Below are 19,096 nucleotides of genomic sequence, written 5' to 3'. Positions count from 1 at the left end.
AATAACTGAGATCGAATCACTGGTGCGTTGGATAATGAATGATGCATGTATCATTAATTATTGCTCAGTGTAGATATAAAAATGACATTTCTGCATGTGTAGTCTTCAATAGTATGCAAATTTTACGTTTCAGTGTTGAAATTTATATGTTGAATCAATACATAAACACACCTTTTTAAGGAAACAAGTTCATATTCGCTTTTTGTCTTCTCCTTCTCCTTTTCCTGTTGTTACGCCTTAAAAATATTGACTGCGACGCAACGCCGAGTTTGAACAAAAGCATGGGTGTAAAGTTATTATGCGTGGTACTGGCAAGGCTTGGCCATGATTACCATTTTGCATAAAAGCTGGTTGCATACGATGAGTCAAGGCTTTTATGCATCCACGCCTACTGGAAATCTTTAAAAACAAAAGTGAAAGGATTCCTTAATGCATTTACTACTTTTTTTTATTTGTATTATTAAAAAAATGCTTTAAAGTTCTACTTAGTACATACACGTTAATAGGAATTAATAGCTTTTACCAGAAGTGGAAAACAAAATGGTGAAATGTTGAACAAAAATATGTTGACATCGCTTCTGTACTCGTAGTTATCTAAATAGTATAAAATATAAAAGGGACAGTATAAATAGTATAAAATATAAAATGTATTGAACGAGAGTTTTATCTAAGAACATCGATCATAGACAAACTACTGGTGAGTCAGTAACTTTATATTGTTATAAGAACAGTTAAATTTACTTTAGATCAAATTCATATTTTAAATATCCTTCTCAGAATTAGAATTCTAAGTTTTAATAAATTCCACTTAAGTTAGCTTAGCTTTGGTAAGTAGCGTACATAATATTAGTTTATTATTGGTTGGTTAAGTGTAGCTTAGATTAGTTCCAGTTGGATTAGGTTGTGAATTTGGAGCTTAGACTAGCTCCAGTTAAAGTGCCGGTCCAGTTTATGAAACATAGATTGGTACAATTTACAGAGGAAATATTTAACGTTATTTCAAAAGCAATCAAAATATATGGGGATCTTATCTGTGTTATTTCTAATAATGTTAAAAAAACTTAATCTAAACTGTATGCTTTTAACCAGTAATAATTCATAAGGGAGCCATAATGAATTGAATTCATATAGGAATGCTAGTGATGAGCAAATGCAAGACCAAGACCGAGACCCGTGTGGTCTTGGTCTTGCACACCCAGTCTTGGTCTTGGTCTTGCTTGCACGAGTCTTGGAAGTCTTGCTTTAAAGAAATCTTCTGCTTTTCATAGGTAAATTTTACTCTGGATGTAAGGAATAATAAATTCTATATTGCGCCAATACAATGTATGTTTCTAAATATAATATAGCTTACCTTCGTGTAAGTATGATGATAATGTACAACATAGCCGATGACCTTTATTTTTTTAATGGCCCATCGCTTCTCTACTTATAAGATAAATCACAACGTTTCGTAATCTTATATATATATATATATATATATATATATATATATATATATATATATATATATATATATATATATATATATATATATATATATATAACAGATCCAATACTCCACCGGTTCCCAATCTTAGGAGGCTACCCATGAAAGAAAATCAAGACGGCACAGATTACTGAAATACCATGACTTGCAAACTTATTTTTACGCTCTAAAGGCGTCAGATCTTTTTTTTCCTTTTCAACCTCGAGTACTTAATCTTTGTATTGGACAAACGTCCAATTAAATATTTAGATTTTGTTTTACTGATTCCAATATGTACTCTATAGGGTGGAAACATGGACATTATGCAAAAAGCGATTAAGAAATTGGAGGCTTTCGAAATGTGGGATTGGAAAAAAAAAGGAGAGAATTAGCTGGGTTGAACGGAAAACGAATGAGAAGGTGTTAGAAACAGTAGCAGTAGGGGAGAAAAGAAGAATTTTAGATACAATTAAGAGGAGAAAGAGGAACTGGTTGGGACATTCGCTGAGGGTATGGTGGAAGAAAAGAGAGGGAGGGGGCGAAAGAGACTGCTATTAAAAGCTGAAGTTGAAGAAACTATTAAAACAGGCAAATTGCCACGTCAAGACGAAAAGTCTAGCTGAGGACCACCGTACATCTAAGCTTCTCAGTTGCAGTAAGTGCTGCCAATAGTGACAGAATAGCTATAATGATGATGATATGTTTAGCAATATTGACCAAAAAAGAGAGAGAAAAATTAAAATAATAATGATTATAATTAAACATCTTAGTATCTTAGAATAATTATAATTTGAGTGAAAACTGAAAACAACTCAACTGTCTATGTCTTTTGTGTAAACTCAATTTATGTAAATACTTTTGACCTATATTAGAATTACAAAATAACGGCATCAAACTCCAAATTATTTGAAATAATTGTACAAAATCTCTCTCACTTTTGAATATGAATTATTTATTGTTGTATAATAATATATCGCTCAATCCTCGATGTGTCTATACCTGATGAGGCTAAAAGTTATATTGATAAACAATTATTCAACGTATAAGCACCGGTCCATGAAAGCAAACTTGCGGTCACATGCACTAAATTTTTGTCAAGGTCATGAAAATGTTATTTCGGTATTAATTTTATGAGCACACATTAAAAATTTCCAACGAATGCCTGAGCCTCGAAGCCAAGGCCATACCTATGTAGTCGGCACCTATAGTGTACGGAATTACCGATGTTCAATGCATTTCTCTTTAGTTTTGGAAGAAGAACACCAGTAATATGTTTTGAAATTAAGTGAAATATCTAGTTTAACACTCCACGGTTATGCACCGAGGCTAAGAGAGAGATTAATGATGAGAAATGAATGATATGGTGGAATGAAGAAAGTAGGAGGATACGGGAAAACCCCGAGAAAAACTACACAGACGGTCTCTATCCACCAAAAAAGGTTCACAGGGTGGAAGCTGGGATCGAACCAGGGACCCCAGCACCAAAGGTGAACGCTCTACCACTGACCCGGCAATGTGCAATACTCTTGCGCAAGAGTCTTAGTCTTGGTCTTGCATCGGGATTCCTGAGTCATGCACCCCTTGGTCTTGGTCTTGCATGCAAGACTCTTGCACAATCTGCAAGACTAAAACTCTTGCACTCATCACTAGCAGTGTGTTAATCTTGATCCGTAACTATATATAAAGTTATCCTACAGGTAAGGCATCTAGTAACATAAGGAAGACAATAGGCTTTCACTGTTCTCGCTTACGCGCATACTCACCATGATTGACGCGCCTGCTCCCTACAGACGTACTCCCACGCTAGCCTACCAGCTTCGTCCTGCCGTTATGTGGCTAGATACAATTCTTGCTTTTAGTGGCCATATAGCACAGATTGGTTGGTGTTTATGCACTTTCGTTTTTATGACATATGTCCGGACGCTATATTTATACTCCTAACGGTTAGAGCTCCCTAAAGTGAATTTGAACCCAAGAATGAAACTTTCCCATAAGAAGAAACTTAGGAGTCGATTTCGTGATAGAAGCACACAAACGATTAATTCATGTATGGTCTCATAAACTGGGACTGCATTCCGGCTGGACTAGGTTATGCAAGTGTAGCCTAAGTTAAATAAATTTCCTTTAGTTTAGTTTTGATAAGTATAATTGGATATAGTATACGTAAGACCGTCTGAGTTCCAGAAGAAGCTGGACGCTCATACTTTTAGGGATTATTCATTGAGTATCTACGAACTTAGAAAGGGGGTAACAAACCCACTTTCATTTACTTATCCACTGATACGAAAATAAAAAAGAACGTACCTATTTGCACTTGTACTTTATATGCTATAGCGCATTACATTATATGCAACAAGAATTTTGGTCTGCATCATGATATAAATTTAAAAATATTTAACATTTTTCGAATCGAAATCAACAAAATTTATTCTAGAAAGTAAAAATAGAATGTTAAGCACATATAATGAAGACAACGCAGTGATTTAATTTGGTAACGTATAAATATATAATATGAAGTATCCTCGCGCACGGAAGACAGGGTGTTCTCATGTACACTATTACCGTATAATTTAGATTATCAGTAACAGTAGCAGTTTAGGTTCACTTCAGTTTGATTAATTTGGCTTAAGTTAACGTCGGTTATTCAAGATTTATTTAGGTGAGCTTAGTTTTTAAACTTTTGTTTTCGAAGAACACCGTTTTTGTAGTGATCTTCTTTAGACAAGCTTAACTTAGTCTACACCTAGGTTAAGATTATTATGTTACTTCTCGAATACGACTTCTGAAGCCCTAGCAGTAAATTTATAACAAAAAATATTTATGGTCATTGCTTTCGTGCACGCACTAAAGCAAATTTGTTCGAATTCAAATATGAAGGGGATCGTACATAGAATTTTGTTCCTTATTTCTTTTTCATTTGGAGTTCCAAATTTTAAGCACTAAATCAGGGGCGTAGCCACGGCGAGAATTGAGGCCTAGTCCCCTCAAACAAAATTCATGTTTTATATGTCCATTAAAGTTGTTTAATATTTACAGCAAATGAAGAACGTTAAAGATTTTTTTTAAAAAATAAATGAATTACCGGTACGTCAAGAAGTTAAGATAATTAAAAAGTTGAAGTGAGTCATCAACTTTGATTCTCATATGCCTAACTAGATACACATAGTTGCGAATTTATGACTCTAGTCTATTATTGTATAATAGAGTCTGAATTTTACTTTATTTTTTCTTAGAGCTTTTCAAAAAACATTTATGCCCATAAAAACAGTAAAACAAAATGGACATCTATAAACAGTGTTCATTTTCTTATGAATTGCTTATTTGTACATTTGATACAAGCTGTGATTTTAACTTTACGGGCTGCCACAACCCTGGTTCTGAAATGTAAAATAATAATAATAATAATAATAATAATAATAATAATAATAATAATAATAATAATAATAATAATAATAATAATAATATGATGATGATGTACGTATGTGTATGTGTAATATGTATTAATGCTTTCATAGTTTAAAATAAGATTTTTGGTTTGCATTTAGTATAATCCTCTGAAAAAAAAATCATTGCTACCTCTAGAACAACAAATTGGCTACACCCCAACAGAAACTTATAAGTTTATGAGAAGTCTGAAGTAAACTTATGCCTAAAATTGTCCAACAATTGAAGCTTTTCTCCTTATATTTTGCTTATTTGATCTGAAATAATTAACTTTTCTTGTATATTGCAGAGGTGGACCAAACAACGTCTCCACCTGAGATCCCCGTGGTAGGAGACCCCTTCACCGAAATCCAGCTGTCTCTAGTTTTTCCCAAGGGTCGTCAGTTCTTCATTCTCAACGGAAAGAAGTTACAATTGCTGTCACCTTTGGATAGAGACGAGGAAAATCTCTCACATATTGTGTTCCAGGTAAGAAGACATCTTGTCTCGTCCATTGTTTTAATGGGTTATTTGTGGTTTCTTTTACAATACCCCAAAAGGCTGGCAAGTTTTATGTTTCGCATGTAAGTAGCATCTGCAGTCTAGCCGATACACACCTGACGCTTGTTCATGATACTTTTTTTTTCACCATGGGCAGTGCCTCGGCTTCAGTACAACCGCGATCAAGATTCACACAGTGTTTCACCTCATCCATAATTTTTTTAAACTTGAAAATTACTTTATTACAAAACTTTCAACAAATCTCAGTGATATAGGCGACAGAAACCTAGATCTGCATCTCATAATATACAATCTCAATTGACACTAAGAAATAAAACGTATATTGGCCCCTTGGCCCTATAAAACAAAGCAGATGAATACATATAAGAATTTAACTTTATTGAATACCTACAAGACTTTAAAGTCGCCAATGTGAATCCGTATCGACTATACAAGTGTTTTAATTGTATCAAATAATTAGATAATATTCTTAGTAAATACTGTTCACAAATTATCTAATTATCTCATTAGTATAGATTAATTTGCACAATGTCTTAAATTGCATAAGATTGTAGTAGAATTTAACTGTCATGTGCAAACAAGATTAAAAAGAATTTTTTTCAATATTAATTGGAATTTAGTTATTATTTATAAACTTGATATTGTTTATATGCTATTTAGTGCTATATGTTAGAAGTAAACAATGTTAAAATAGTAGATAAGATCTTTGCCATCTTATTTCGTTAAAACACGTTTTTAAATGTCTTCTAGTTTTCTTTGTATATATATTAGGGTGTCCCTTATTTTGGGTAATTTCGTGTTGCGATACGCACCCCCCAAATGTATTCTATGTGACCATAAACATTCATTAGTGAAATAACAGCTCTCTACGAGAACGTTAACCCGTGCCGACTTGACGACAAAGTCATGAAATGGCGTTTCCACATTATAATATAATTTAGAATTTCCAACCGTGTTAACGGAGAAACTAAAAGAGACAGAGAAACGAAACTTTGCACGAAGCAACTAGACAAAGGGCGACATCTGTTCGTTTATTGACAAACAGCACCGGATGAACAGTGTTGCCAACCCAAGACAAAGTTGTGTTTTTGTGAATGAAATGACCTGAATTGAATATCATCATTGGAAGCAGCAATGAAAATAAAAATAAAAGAGATAGTAAAGGCAGATCAGTGTTGCAAACTTTTCGAGATATAACGTGTAATATGTGTTGGTGCACACAGGAAGTGAGGTACTAACGTTTTGTACACAAATCAGATATTGAAAAGAATTGTTTGCTTGACTCTAAGTCTAGAAGCATCCACTGAACAGTGTTGCCATCAACAGAAGGGAGAAATTGAGTTTGGAAGAGATACAATAACTCGGAAAAGGTCACTAGTGCTGTATGGTTTAAAACCTATAATGCAAGGCAGAAGAGCATGAGGAGTAACGCCGTGGTTATGTGAAATTTATAATTCACGTACTGCCAGATATATTCGGTATCTTGTTAAAGTAGAGAACTAAGGTTTGTAAAAGATGGCAACGCTGCACAGCAGCGGTTTTTTTTTCTCTTGGTTTCATCATGGTTATCAGCGTCCTTCAAAGCCCACGAGTACATAAACCCATGCAAATTGAACGCTGTTTTCATATTTTAACCAGGTTGTTGGGATTCTAACCCGCTGTGCAGCGTTGCCACCTTTCACAAACCTTACTTGTCAGCTTTTACAAGATATCGTATAGCTCGGTCAGTTATCAATCTCACATAACCATGGTTCTACCCCTCATGCTCTATCACCTTGTATTATGGGTTTTAAAGCATAAAGAACTAGTGACCTTTCCCGAGTTATTGTATCTCTTTCAAACTCAATTTCTCCCTTCTGTTGATGGCTACATTGTTCAGCGGATGCTTCTAGACTTAGAGTCAAGGTGTGTAAAATTGCTAAAAATCACACCATAATACTAAATCCACAGAACTCCTTACGCCATTTTGAACTCTCGTGTCGAAATTGACCTAATTTTGAAGAAAGAGTAGAGCGAAATGTATGGATTTAGAAAAGAACACCGAAGAAAGAGTAGAGCAAAATGTATGGATTTAGTAAACAACACTAAAGAAAGAGTAGAGCGAAATGTATGGATTTAGAAAAGAACACTGAAGAAAGAGTAGAGCGAAATGTTTGGATTCAGAAAAGAACACACACACAAAAAAAAAAATGCTCAAGTAAAGACTTATACAAACTGGTTTTCCTATCATTCATTCGACATTTAAAAGAAAGTTATTTTCTACAGTAAATACCTTTATCCTTGATTCGGCTCTAATAGTATTATTTTTTAAAATTGGAATTTTCTGAAAATGAAAAATTTGTTGGTTACAAAATCGAATTTCTACATGAACTATTATTAATTTGTAACTTTTCCTTGTTTACTTAGAAGAAATGAAAAGAAAACAATTGAAAGTAATGCCCTTGAAAGGAAAATATACACATGTTATTCGATACAAGAATTTTCCTTATTTCTTCACGTGAATTTCCTTCCTATGAGTTGTGAGCAACGAATTCCACTTCACTCTGAAGCGACAATGTGTTAATTACTGCTGGCCGTTTGAGATGTCAGCTTTTTATCAATAAATTTTATGCCAGGGCACCGTTTAATACTCTGTACACTACGTATAGGAAGAAAACCCAGGTCTGTTCTGCCAAACAAACTTTTAAGATAAAGGCATTAAGTTTCTGTGTCATGTTTGCTTTTAGTTCATTGGTTTACAGAGTATGTGGAATTATTTTTATAATTCCTTCATACTCAAGGACAGTGGCGTATTTACGATTTTATTTCGGGGGGGGGGGCTTCACTAACTTTCGGGGGGGGGGCTTTCCCTGAAAATGTGAAAATTCTGCATATTTAATATACTTTACTATAGTAAGTAAGATTTCGGGGGGGGCTTAAGCCCGGAAGCCCCCCTAAATACGCCACTGCTCAAGGATATTATAAAATAGAGGATCAGCCTATATAACGAAATCATGAAGCCATACGTCACAGTTTCGTCAGCCCCACTCTACCCGCTCCGCCCAATAAGATCGCAATGTTTTGAACCAACATTCATAACGGGAACGTGAGTGGCTGTTTTTTGACTTCATTATTTAATAGGATGAAAATACATATGGGCAGATCCTGTATTTTTATAACACTATTGCTTATATCGGACTGCAACTTTAATGATGCGATTTTACTATACTGTAAACAAAATTAGAAACGAACTGACAATTCAAAAACGCATGGAGATTTGAGTTGAGACCACTGATGCCAACCTGAAAAGTTACAAAACCCCAACTCGAGACTTGAGAAATTCCCATTTTGCTCTTGAATTTTCCACGCTATACTAACTTAATTATAAAAATTCAAAACGTATAAAATATGAAAAGTGAAACTACTGTGTGTCATTCATTTTCTTCAATATATGAGTAAACTATTCGAAAATTTCATCCTCTACATCTACCAAATAGTTTGAGGATATGTTAAAAAGTAAAACAGAAAGAAACAATTAAAATTGTTGACGACAGTACATTTTGTTGTCAGAACTTCATGTTTTCAGAACTTCAGGAAACTAGACAAACATCTTTCTCGAGTCATTAGAAGTGGAACGTTTTGGGAGTGTGCTATTTCTCGTTTAGTATTTTATTTTCTTCTTTCTTTCTTTCTTTTTCTTTTTTCTAAATATCAGATTATTGTTTAAGTTTCTTTTCTTGGCACTTAGTCCTTTCTCAAGTTACTGCCTAAATCACTTTCATACTAACATGTATTTTTACAGTAATAAAGTTTGACAATTAGCACTGATTTCGCGCCTTCTGAAAACTCATTAGATAGTGTTATCTATCTTAATTACATTGACCTACCCTCGTATATTAGACTTGTTTCCAATAACACTATAAAACAGTCAGAAATATTATAATGTCGAAAGTTCGTTTTAGAAACTAAGTGAATGAATTTAGAAATTAATATAACTAAAGACAATAATGAATATAAAAAGTATTACAAAATGAGTCGTGTATTAGCTAGTTGAACAAAGAGAACTTGAAGAAATCGGTAATTCCAAGAATCTGGGAAGTATTTAGACGAGAGACGCTTACTGCACCAAAGAGATCAGGTCAAGAATTGCCATAGCTAAAGAAGCATTCAACAAGAATAGATCACTCTTAACTAGCAGATTCAATATTGGACTAAGGATGAAGTTGGTCAATTACTATATATGGAGCATGGGAGTGTATGGTTCAGAGACTTGGACATTACGGAAGTTGGAGGAGAAATATTTAGAGCGCTTCGAAATGTGGTGTTGGAGGAAGATGGAAAAGATAAAATGGGCACAGAGAGAGTAACAAACAAAAATGTTTTAAATGGATAGGAGAGAAGAGGACGTTTTAGCCAGCATCTTTCATAGCAAGGCCAATTGGATTGGACACATCTTGCAAAGATTGGTCTTCTTCATTCCGCCATAGAAGAAAAGATGGAAGGAGGACGAGGAATGGGAAGAAGAACACAAGTGATCGATGACTTGAAAAATAGAAGAAAATATTGGGAGTTAAAAGAGGAAGCTTCAAATCGAGAAACGTAGAACAAACATTTCCAGGTTCAAACCTAAAATTGAAATTAAAAAAAAAAGTTCCAGGACCTGCCGAAAGGTAGAATATTTAATAATAATTATAATAATATTCCGAAGTCTTTTCTTATTGGCCAGAAATCTGAGAGCAGAGTAGATGACGTCAGCCACTAAAATTCATCCGCTAAAATGAAAAGTCTTGAAAACAAATTAAGTTCTTTTAGTAGAATATTGTTAATAATGGCCCACTTAAAAAAATAATCTCAAATTGTGTATTATTTTAGTTTTTTTAAAAAAACAATAATAATGATAAATTATGGGAAACGTTGTGAAGACCACTAATGAACAAAATCACACGTGCAAGTCCTGACATTTTTTTTTTTTTTTTTTTTTTGTATTTTTACCGCCAACGTTTTGAACTGACATTATGTGTTTGGTATTTCCTGAGAATCCGTCATTGACCACGGAGATCTGTTTGCAGGTGCAGGCTTCTGGTTCCAAGGCTAGCAACTGGTATTAAAAAAAAAGAGATTAATATCTCGTCTTCTTCTTCTTCTTCCTCCTCTATTTTCAGTTCCACTGTGGACATATTAATTGTAACTCTTTAACTCTTGGCTGCTGTCAATTCTTGTTCATATGTGTATGTTTTCATTACAGCACTTCAGCATGCTAATGAGGCTGTTATTATGCCTGTTTCTCTGTAATAATTCGGTTTGATATGTTTGACAGAAATCAAGTCAGGCAATAAAGCTGAACATGGCCAACTACAATGTTAAATTCGAAACAGTTTGGATTTGGTTAAATGATACGTTTTGGTTCAGTAGGCAATCAGATTTATATTAATGGTTGAAAATGATTGTAACAATAATAAAGGTGTATAGATTCATGAATAAAATCCTTTAGAGTTATGACACTGATTTAATGTAAATAAGCGTGCAGATTTTAAGAATATGGGTGCCACAACATAAATTACCATAAATAGCATGCCTTTTCCTTTCTTTCTTTCTTTCTTTTCTTTTCTTTTTCTTTCTTTTTTTTGGTTTGGTTAATCTCTCATAATGCTTTCAGAGGTTATATTTTTGGGGTTCGAGACGTCAAGATGGTGTGAAAGGTTGTATGATTTAGTGTAATGCGAACTTTTAAAAATCAATGTTACATTCTTTTTTCATGATTTAATCATTTAATTCTACTCTAATTCATCGTATTATTATAGATCGTCTTTAATATACTAATGAAAAACATTATCATATATCATCAAGATTCACTTTAAAACAAATTAAACAAGCAGAATCTTCTAGAAGTGTAGGAAAGACGGTTCTAAATGAACCTAAGGAGGATGATCTTTTACAATGTTACTACAGTATTTGGTACCAAAATGTACACGATCCTCTTAGGTATTGATCAACCAATATAATCTCGATTCCCGAGATATGGCTCCTTAAATCACCCGAAATCGGGACTTTTTTTTTTTTACCATTATCTCGGGAACGGTAAAAGTGACGAGAAAAATTCCATCACTTTTTTCAAATAGTTTTTGATGCTCCATCAAATGGAGGGCAGGGGGCACGGTGGCTCAGTGGTAGAGCGTGCACCTCCGGTGCTTGGGGTCCCTGGTTCGATCTCAGCTCGCGCCGTGTGGACTTTGTGGTGGACAAACACCGTACTCGTGGGTTTTCTCGGGGTCCTCCCGTTTCCTTCCACTTTCTTCATTCCACCATTTCACTCATTTCTCATTATCACCATCTCCTTTAGCCTAACCGACATAACCGTGAGACGTTAAAGATTTCATTTTATTTTTTCAAATGGAGGGCTCAAAAATTGAAAATTCGCAAAGAACACACACATACACACTCAGACAGACGTAGAAGTTCATAATCATTGAACAAAGGGTGAAGCTCATTTCCCATAGGCAATGTCCTCGACCAGTGTTGAATTCAGACTTTTGTACAAGGGGGGACAATAAAAATTTAAGGGAGGGCTGTGTTCTAGATTGCAATAGAGCAGCAGGAATCTGCCGCAACAAAACTCGCGATTTGTTATTGTCTGGTCGATTGCAATAACCAACATATTGCCATTTTTCACTAAGTAACGTTGTAAAGCGTTTGTGTGCGTTTCTATTTAATTTCAAAGTTTTTATTTAACTTCGACTTTATACGAGAACGCTGTTTGTTAATTAGAACAATTACGTTGGGCAAAAGAAGAAACTAATTTTCTTTAAAAAAATAATCTTTGCTTTTAAGACTTTTATATCCGAAAAAAATATAAACAGAAAAAAGCAAATATTTCAGTGCATGTGTATAGTCACATTGTCACGTTAGAAGAACTTGTAGCTGTCATAAAAAAAAAAAAAAAATCTTGAAACCCTACCATATTTCACCATGTATACATAGTCTTGAAAGGGTCATAAAATACTTTTTTCATCTTGCAAGGAGTTGAACGATGCGCAACTTTCTGGGATATCTTGCTTGCTACCTGCTATCGCCCTCCCGCTGACATAAAAGAAAAACCAGTTTCGCCGCTTTCGCAGATTCTTTTAGACAGGGAGGGGAAGTGCGCCAAAATACGAGTTTCTAATGAGGAGGTTCACTGTTTGTCCACTAGAGTGCAATGCTGCATGTGTGGAGAAACCTTTCTTGCATTCAAGAAGTTGTAACATGTAAAGAGTAAATAGAAAGATCGGGTTGAAAGTTTTTTTTTTTAATGATAGCTACAAGATTCATTTAACGTGGCAATGTGGCTTATAACTATTCTAGAGGGGGCGCATATAAATTTTAGGGGGAGCTCAGCCCCCTCTTGCACATGTCTGAATTCAACACTATCCTCGACAAATAATTCAATGAAACTTATGTATGTTAAAATACTACGTGAATTAATATGAAAAACCATATTAGTTTGGGTAAAGATCAAACAGAGGTGCGAAAAGTGAATTCAGAATTAACATGATCGTCTATGGGAAAAGTACAAAGATAGGCACAGCATTTTTTTAAAAAACAATGTTTAGGTTATTATTCTACTCGTATATTTCAATAGTTCTTCGTAAGATCTTTAAAATAAGCCTAAACTTACCTTGGTAAAATGTAACATTGGCGAGTTATGGTCAATCGAAATATAAGATCTGGACTTTAACTATTTCCAACATGACTTAAAACTGTTGTCTGTGTTATATAAACAAAAGAAGGTAGAAATTTGTATAAATTTTTTTTTTTTTTTTTACAACCGAAAATTTTAACCTTTGGTATGCAGTCGAACTGTACAGACCACTCGACCACCTGTTTTATGTGACAAGCGCATCTTGTTAAGCTTTTATGTTTAAAATATCAATTTGGCCCAACTTTGATTATATATATCGAGTGTTCTAAAAATGGCGCATACGAACAACAGAACGCTATTCTTCAGGTCCAAATAAAGCGAAAATGTTAGTCCCCGGCTATTTGTAGCGTTTGCAAAGAATTTTTCTTGCTCATGCGTACGCTTGGAATACGCTGACCATGTATTTAAATGTGGATGGTTAATCACAAACGCGAAAGCAATAAAAACGCGTAGAAAACGTTAGCTCGAGCGTATTTGGTGCGTTTCGGAACAATAGACCGCCTGCTGTTGAAAAGATGTGAAAAGGAAGGAAAAATAAGAAAGACGTGTTGCCAGGCAAGAAGATTTTAGAAAGAAACAGCTGCTTTGAAGATGCTTTATGCAGTGCAGAGTTCTGGGACTCTGCTATTATAGACCTGAACTTGGCCAAAAAGACCTGGAAACCCTGACTGGCTCACAGTATGATTTATAACTCTGGCGAGAGTAAAGTTATCAAATAGCCACATTGGTCGCGTTGGCTCTAGGGGGGTAACGCTTCGAAAACGCATTCTCAAATAGCCGCAGACTTAGCCTATATAATTGTATTCCTCCGGGGCCTCCTTCTGCCGCTATGGGAAATAAAAAAAAGTAAGTATGTGGCAACGTCGCAGATTAACTTGGAACCATTAGCAATGCTCTACTGAATCTGTCAAACACTTATATCGATTGCTATGTAAATAAATAAAGTGATAACGTCTATCTATCCTATCTGGAAAGAATCGATGTAACTATTAGATGGATTGTTAGATATACTCTGTTGCCATATAGTGCAAATCGCATTCCCAGACAAGGACTCGAAAGGTATACAATTATATATACAGGGTGTTTCAAAACAACACCGACAACGTTTGGTAGGTGATTCCTGGCACCAAAATATAATAAGGTGGTTGGACTGCCGAAAATATGAAAAAATGAACTTTAAAGGTCCATAGCTTCAAAACTACGGGCAGTTTGGTTACAGACATAATCTGAAGTACTCACTAACTTCCACTATAAAAATTGTTGCGTAAGTACTGCATCAAATCAAAATATACAGGGTGTTTCAAAACAACACTGACAATGTTTGGGAGGTAATTCCTGACACCAAGATAAGAGAAAAAGTATAGATCAATCTGGGTGCACAAATGCTTCTCTTCGGAGTTATAGGCTACCGAAAACTTTTAAAAAATGACTGTAAAGGTCAATAGCTTCAAAACTGTGGGACCTACCGTAGTCGGGTCAAGACCACTTAGGAACCAATATGTGCGCTATCCAAAAATCCATGTTTCAGAATCCTAAGATACTTACTCAACAATTTTTATACAGGGAGTTTGGCTACGGGCATATAATTTGAAGTACTCACCAACTAGCTCTATAAAAATGGTTGCGGAAGTTCCTCAGAACTCTGAAACATGGATATTTGGATAGGGCACATACTAGTCTTGACCCGACTACGGTAGGTCCCATAATATTGGAGCTATGCACTTTTAAAGTTCATTTTTCCATGTTTTCGGAAGCCTGTAACTCCCAAAGAAAGTATTTGTGCACCCTGGTTGATCTATAGGCCCTACTTTTGGTCTAATTTTGGTGTCAAGAATAACCTCCCAAACGTTGTCGGTGTTGTTTTGAAACACCTTGTGTATTCATTGTAACGTGAATTGTTTGTTGGGTAATTTTTTTAACGATTACTGATTGTAGTAATAATAATGTGGTCATATGCAGGTAAATATACTATTTGTATGTAGGTATGTAATCACAAAACAAACCGGAACCGCTTCTATGCCTTATCTTGAACACGTAACCCACTAACATGGTAACAGGAGTTTCTTGACATTTCTGGTTTTCAGGAAACCAGGATAAAAGCGTAGACCGAAAAAAAAAGATAGAATATAAATAAGTAACGTATTTACTTCCATAGGCCGTGACTAGTGAAAGTGAACTGCAGTTGCGGCGACAAGCTTCTTACAAAGCAGTTTTCCTGCATCTGAAAAAAAAGGTTGTTTTTTGTTGCTATAAAAAAGAGCAAAAAAACCTGATAGATAAGTGTACATTAATTCATTGTAAATCTTGCAATGAATTAACTGCATGTACTGTTTTTGCATTTAGCTTTTTTTTTTTTTCACAGTTGCATTAAGATTGTATGATATATCTACATTTAAAAAAAAAAAATGTTAGTAATAAATTACAACATTATGAAGTATAAAATCATTGCTTTTTTATAGTTGGCCAAGAGATATGTACAGTATTTTTTTAAGAACAAGGTAGGATACAAGATCTTAAAAAAAATGGAAAAGAAAGGAAGTTGTTTCCAAAACGCAACCGCACAATATTCCTTCAAGTGTAGTCAGAAAGTAGGCCTTATTCAAGGAGTTGGTGGAGTTCTTGTCAAATCATTTGATTTGATACCCCTTTCCAGGCCTGTAGCCAGCCTGAAAATGTAGGGGTGGGGGGCGGCTGAAGTTAGGGGGCCCGATGCAACCATATTATAGTTCATTTGCCAGTCTACTGTGAACATTTTAGGGGGGTGCAGCCAAAATTTAGGGGGGACCGGCCCCCTAGACCCCCCTGGATAAGGCCTGCCCCTTCGTCACAAACAAAAATTTCAGTGTCAATTGCTTATTTATATGATTTAGAATTTTCTGCCCCCTTCTTTCGCTTATGCGTAACGTTTTTTACATGTTCTCAATTTTGGACATGGTAGCTCAGTGGTAGAATGCTTACGTCTGGTGCGTGGGGTCCCTGGTTTGATCCCTGGTCAAGTAAGTTTGTGGTGGACAACATTGTGTCCATGATGAGTTTTCTCGGGGGTTCTCCTGTTTCGTCCCACATTGTCATTCCACCAATTCTTTCATCCTCCCTTAGCCTAAAGAGCGTAACCAAGGGACGTTAAATTTAAAGATTTCATTTCATTTTTTTAATGATCTCACTTGAAAGAATTTGTGAGCCGTGTTTCTTCCAGACATGTTTTTTTTTTGGGGGGGGCACTGGCCTCCGGAGGTCTGAGAGTGTCCCCCCGGAGGAGACCAAAACAATATGTCTATAATATAATAATAAATATAATAGTACCAGCAGTGCCCCCCGGAATAGTACGTGTGCCCCCCGGAACATTTTTCCTCGAAGAACGACTGCTTGGGAGCTCATGGATTGATGTAGTTGAAAATAGTTTGAATGGATTCAGCCTACTGAAATCAGTATAGAAAAAAAGACGGAATTAAAAATGTATCAAAGCCTGGGTACTTTTATCATTGACATAAGCGATAATTCAAATATCTTAACTTTGAAGCAATCTGTTCTTGAACAGGTATGTTTAAAAATAGTTCCATTCGATTCAGCATCCTGTAATTAGTATATAAAGTACAATTAGAAATTTATCCAAGAGTGGGCACTTTTACCAAAAAAAAAAAAAAAAACATTGGATTCAGCATTCAGGTTTTTTTTTTTTTTTTTTTTTTTTTTTTGAAAATTTGACGAGAAATTGAAGAGAGAGGGGATGGCAATTATTATCTTAAAATGTCTATATCTCGGAATCTCTGAGTGTTAGAAACATGAAATTTGGTATATAGATTTCTCATTTAAAATAATTAAGAACGTGTTTCAGCGTGTTTTGATGTTTCCCTTAGAAGGAAAGAAAATACAGGTTGAAATTGTTATGATACGATGCCGTAGAGGTCTGCACGGGCAAGGACCTACAAAGCATATGTAATTTTGGGCTCGGGCTGTAAATTTTTAAGTATGCAACCATATTTCTCGGGCCTTTTCGGGCCTCACTTTGTAAATATACTGCACAATGATATATGTTGCACCGTTCTTTCTCGAGAACTTTTAAATCACAACTGCAAAATTAAACCTCTAATTACTCTCAATAAAAATACAATTTTGCGTTAATTATTAAGTTTCTGTAGTGCGGGTTTATTTCGGGCTCATTTGATTATCATGCAAGCTCAGGCCGGGCACGGGCCTAAATGCTAAAACATATTTCGGACTCGGGTCGGGCCTCACATTATAATTCACGGGCCGGGTCGGGTTCAGGCTAAAAATTCCGGCCCGTGCAGACCTCTAGTAGGCCGAGCGAACTTGGGGGTCTGGGGGCGAAGTATCCAGCTAGCCAAAGACTAGTAGAACTACATAATACTTACTCATTGAGCGTATGGAACACATTGTAATAATTAATTACCTACTTACCTAAATAGTGTTCCTTCCAATAGAGATCAACAGTGATGACTTGATCAGTGACATAATTTGAAATTAAAGTTGAATAGTTTCTCAACTCATTAGATCATGCAGAAGATATTAGACAGAGATTATTTATATTCTATATACATTAAAACGAAAGTGACTATGTTCGTGACGTATAAACTCTTGAACCACCCGACCGATTTCGATAAAATTTTCAACATAGAGGAGATTCGGGCCTGGGATGGTTTTTATGATTTCACTTTGACGAGGGGTGAGAGAGGAGGAAGATATATAAAAATGATAGAAAATGACCGATATTAGTATCGAATCCATACTAGTTTTCACGGGGTCGCTGAGATGAACAGTGACACTTTCGATGCCGTTTCAATCCAAATTCAGCCCTGCAACTTAGGGGAGGAGAGATTCATAAAATTGATCCAAAATGACCGATATTACTACCAAATCCATAGTTTTCGGGGTTACTGAGATGAAGAGTGACACTTCCGATATCGTTTAAATCCAAATTCAGCCTCCATCATTACTGCTAAGGGGGGGGGGTAATGACATGTAAAAATAATTGAAAATGACCAATGTTAGTGTCGAATTCATAATTTTTTTGCGGTCCCTAAGGGGACAGTTTCGGTGCCTTTTAGGTCCAAAATGAAACGTATTCTGCCCGTGCGAAGAACGGGCATTTTACTAGCTCTAGATACACTGTCGTAAATGGATACCAATGCAATATTACCTTATCACGTCAATTACTGTTATTGCATTGTCTCATGCATCAAGTCATTCCTGACGAAGTATGAAATAAATTTGAGATAAATTGGAAAAAACATGTCCTTTGTTCTTTCTTAATTTTGAAAATTTAAAAATAAATAAATAAGAACTGGAGAATTTACTGAGTCACTCTCTTAAGGAAATCACACTTAAATTTACTGCATTTAGCATAGCTTTTCACCAGGAAATATTTTGTAAATTGGAAAATTAAATGCGTGACAAAAAGCGTTTATATGCATTTTCATACGAGCTCTGAGCTATACTTGAGGTGGAAAGCTTAAGGCAATTTTTGGTTTTTCCTTTACTGAGGAACTTAAGTCATATCCTAAGGACTAATACAATGCAACAATATCTGCTAAAACACTTGGAGGGACGTCGCTCGCGGGGATTGAATAATTAGTTGAAACTGTTAATTTGTAACTTTGGATATTTACTTTTTTATAAAAAAAATAAAGAAAAAAGAAAATTAAGAATTTCTTGGATGTTGATATACAATGACTCACTGTCAGCTACTATGGCATAATTACATAGAACTTTGGTAAGAGAGGCAGGGACGGACCAAGGCAAAATTTTCACGCGGGCAAAGTGACATTTTGCCCTCCCCTAGCCCTAGCCTATTATCCATTTTATTACAGTGACTTTAATATTTTAAACCCATTTTTCAAAAAGAAAAAAATAATACTCAAATACATGATATAGGTAGGCTATATTTATTACTTAAAAATATACATATGATATCAATTACATTGTGTTTTTTTTATTATTGTTATTTATGTACCGATATGTATAAACAAATAGAATATCAAACAGCATTCATTGAATACTAATAATGGCGA

The 19,096-nt window shown here is 35.1% G+C and overlaps 1 protein-coding gene across 2 annotated transcripts in view; it reads left to right on the top strand.

Moving 5' to 3' along the window:
• The window catches only part of Cad99C (cadherin 99C), a 295,315-nt gene that overhangs the window by 212,022 nt on the left and 64,197 nt on the right, over positions 1 to 19,096 (top strand). For both annotated transcript variants that reach the window (XM_081729433.1, XM_081729434.1), the window contains one exon: positions 5,199 to 5,377. In XM_081729433.1, coding sequence (XP_081585559.1) covers positions 5,199 to 5,377 — 179 coding nt within the window. The remainder of the gene's footprint in view (positions 1 to 5,198; positions 5,378 to 19,096) is intronic.

Source organism: Thermobia domestica, chromosome 10 (genome assembly GCF_964235325.1).
Source record: "Thermobia domestica chromosome 10, izTheDome1.hap1.1, whole genome shotgun sequence".
Classification (NCBI taxonomy): Eukaryota; Metazoa; Arthropoda; class Insecta; order Zygentoma; family Lepismatidae; genus Thermobia; species Thermobia domestica.
Note: the sequence above shows the minus strand (reverse complement) of the source record. Positions and strands in the feature narration are given on the sequence as shown.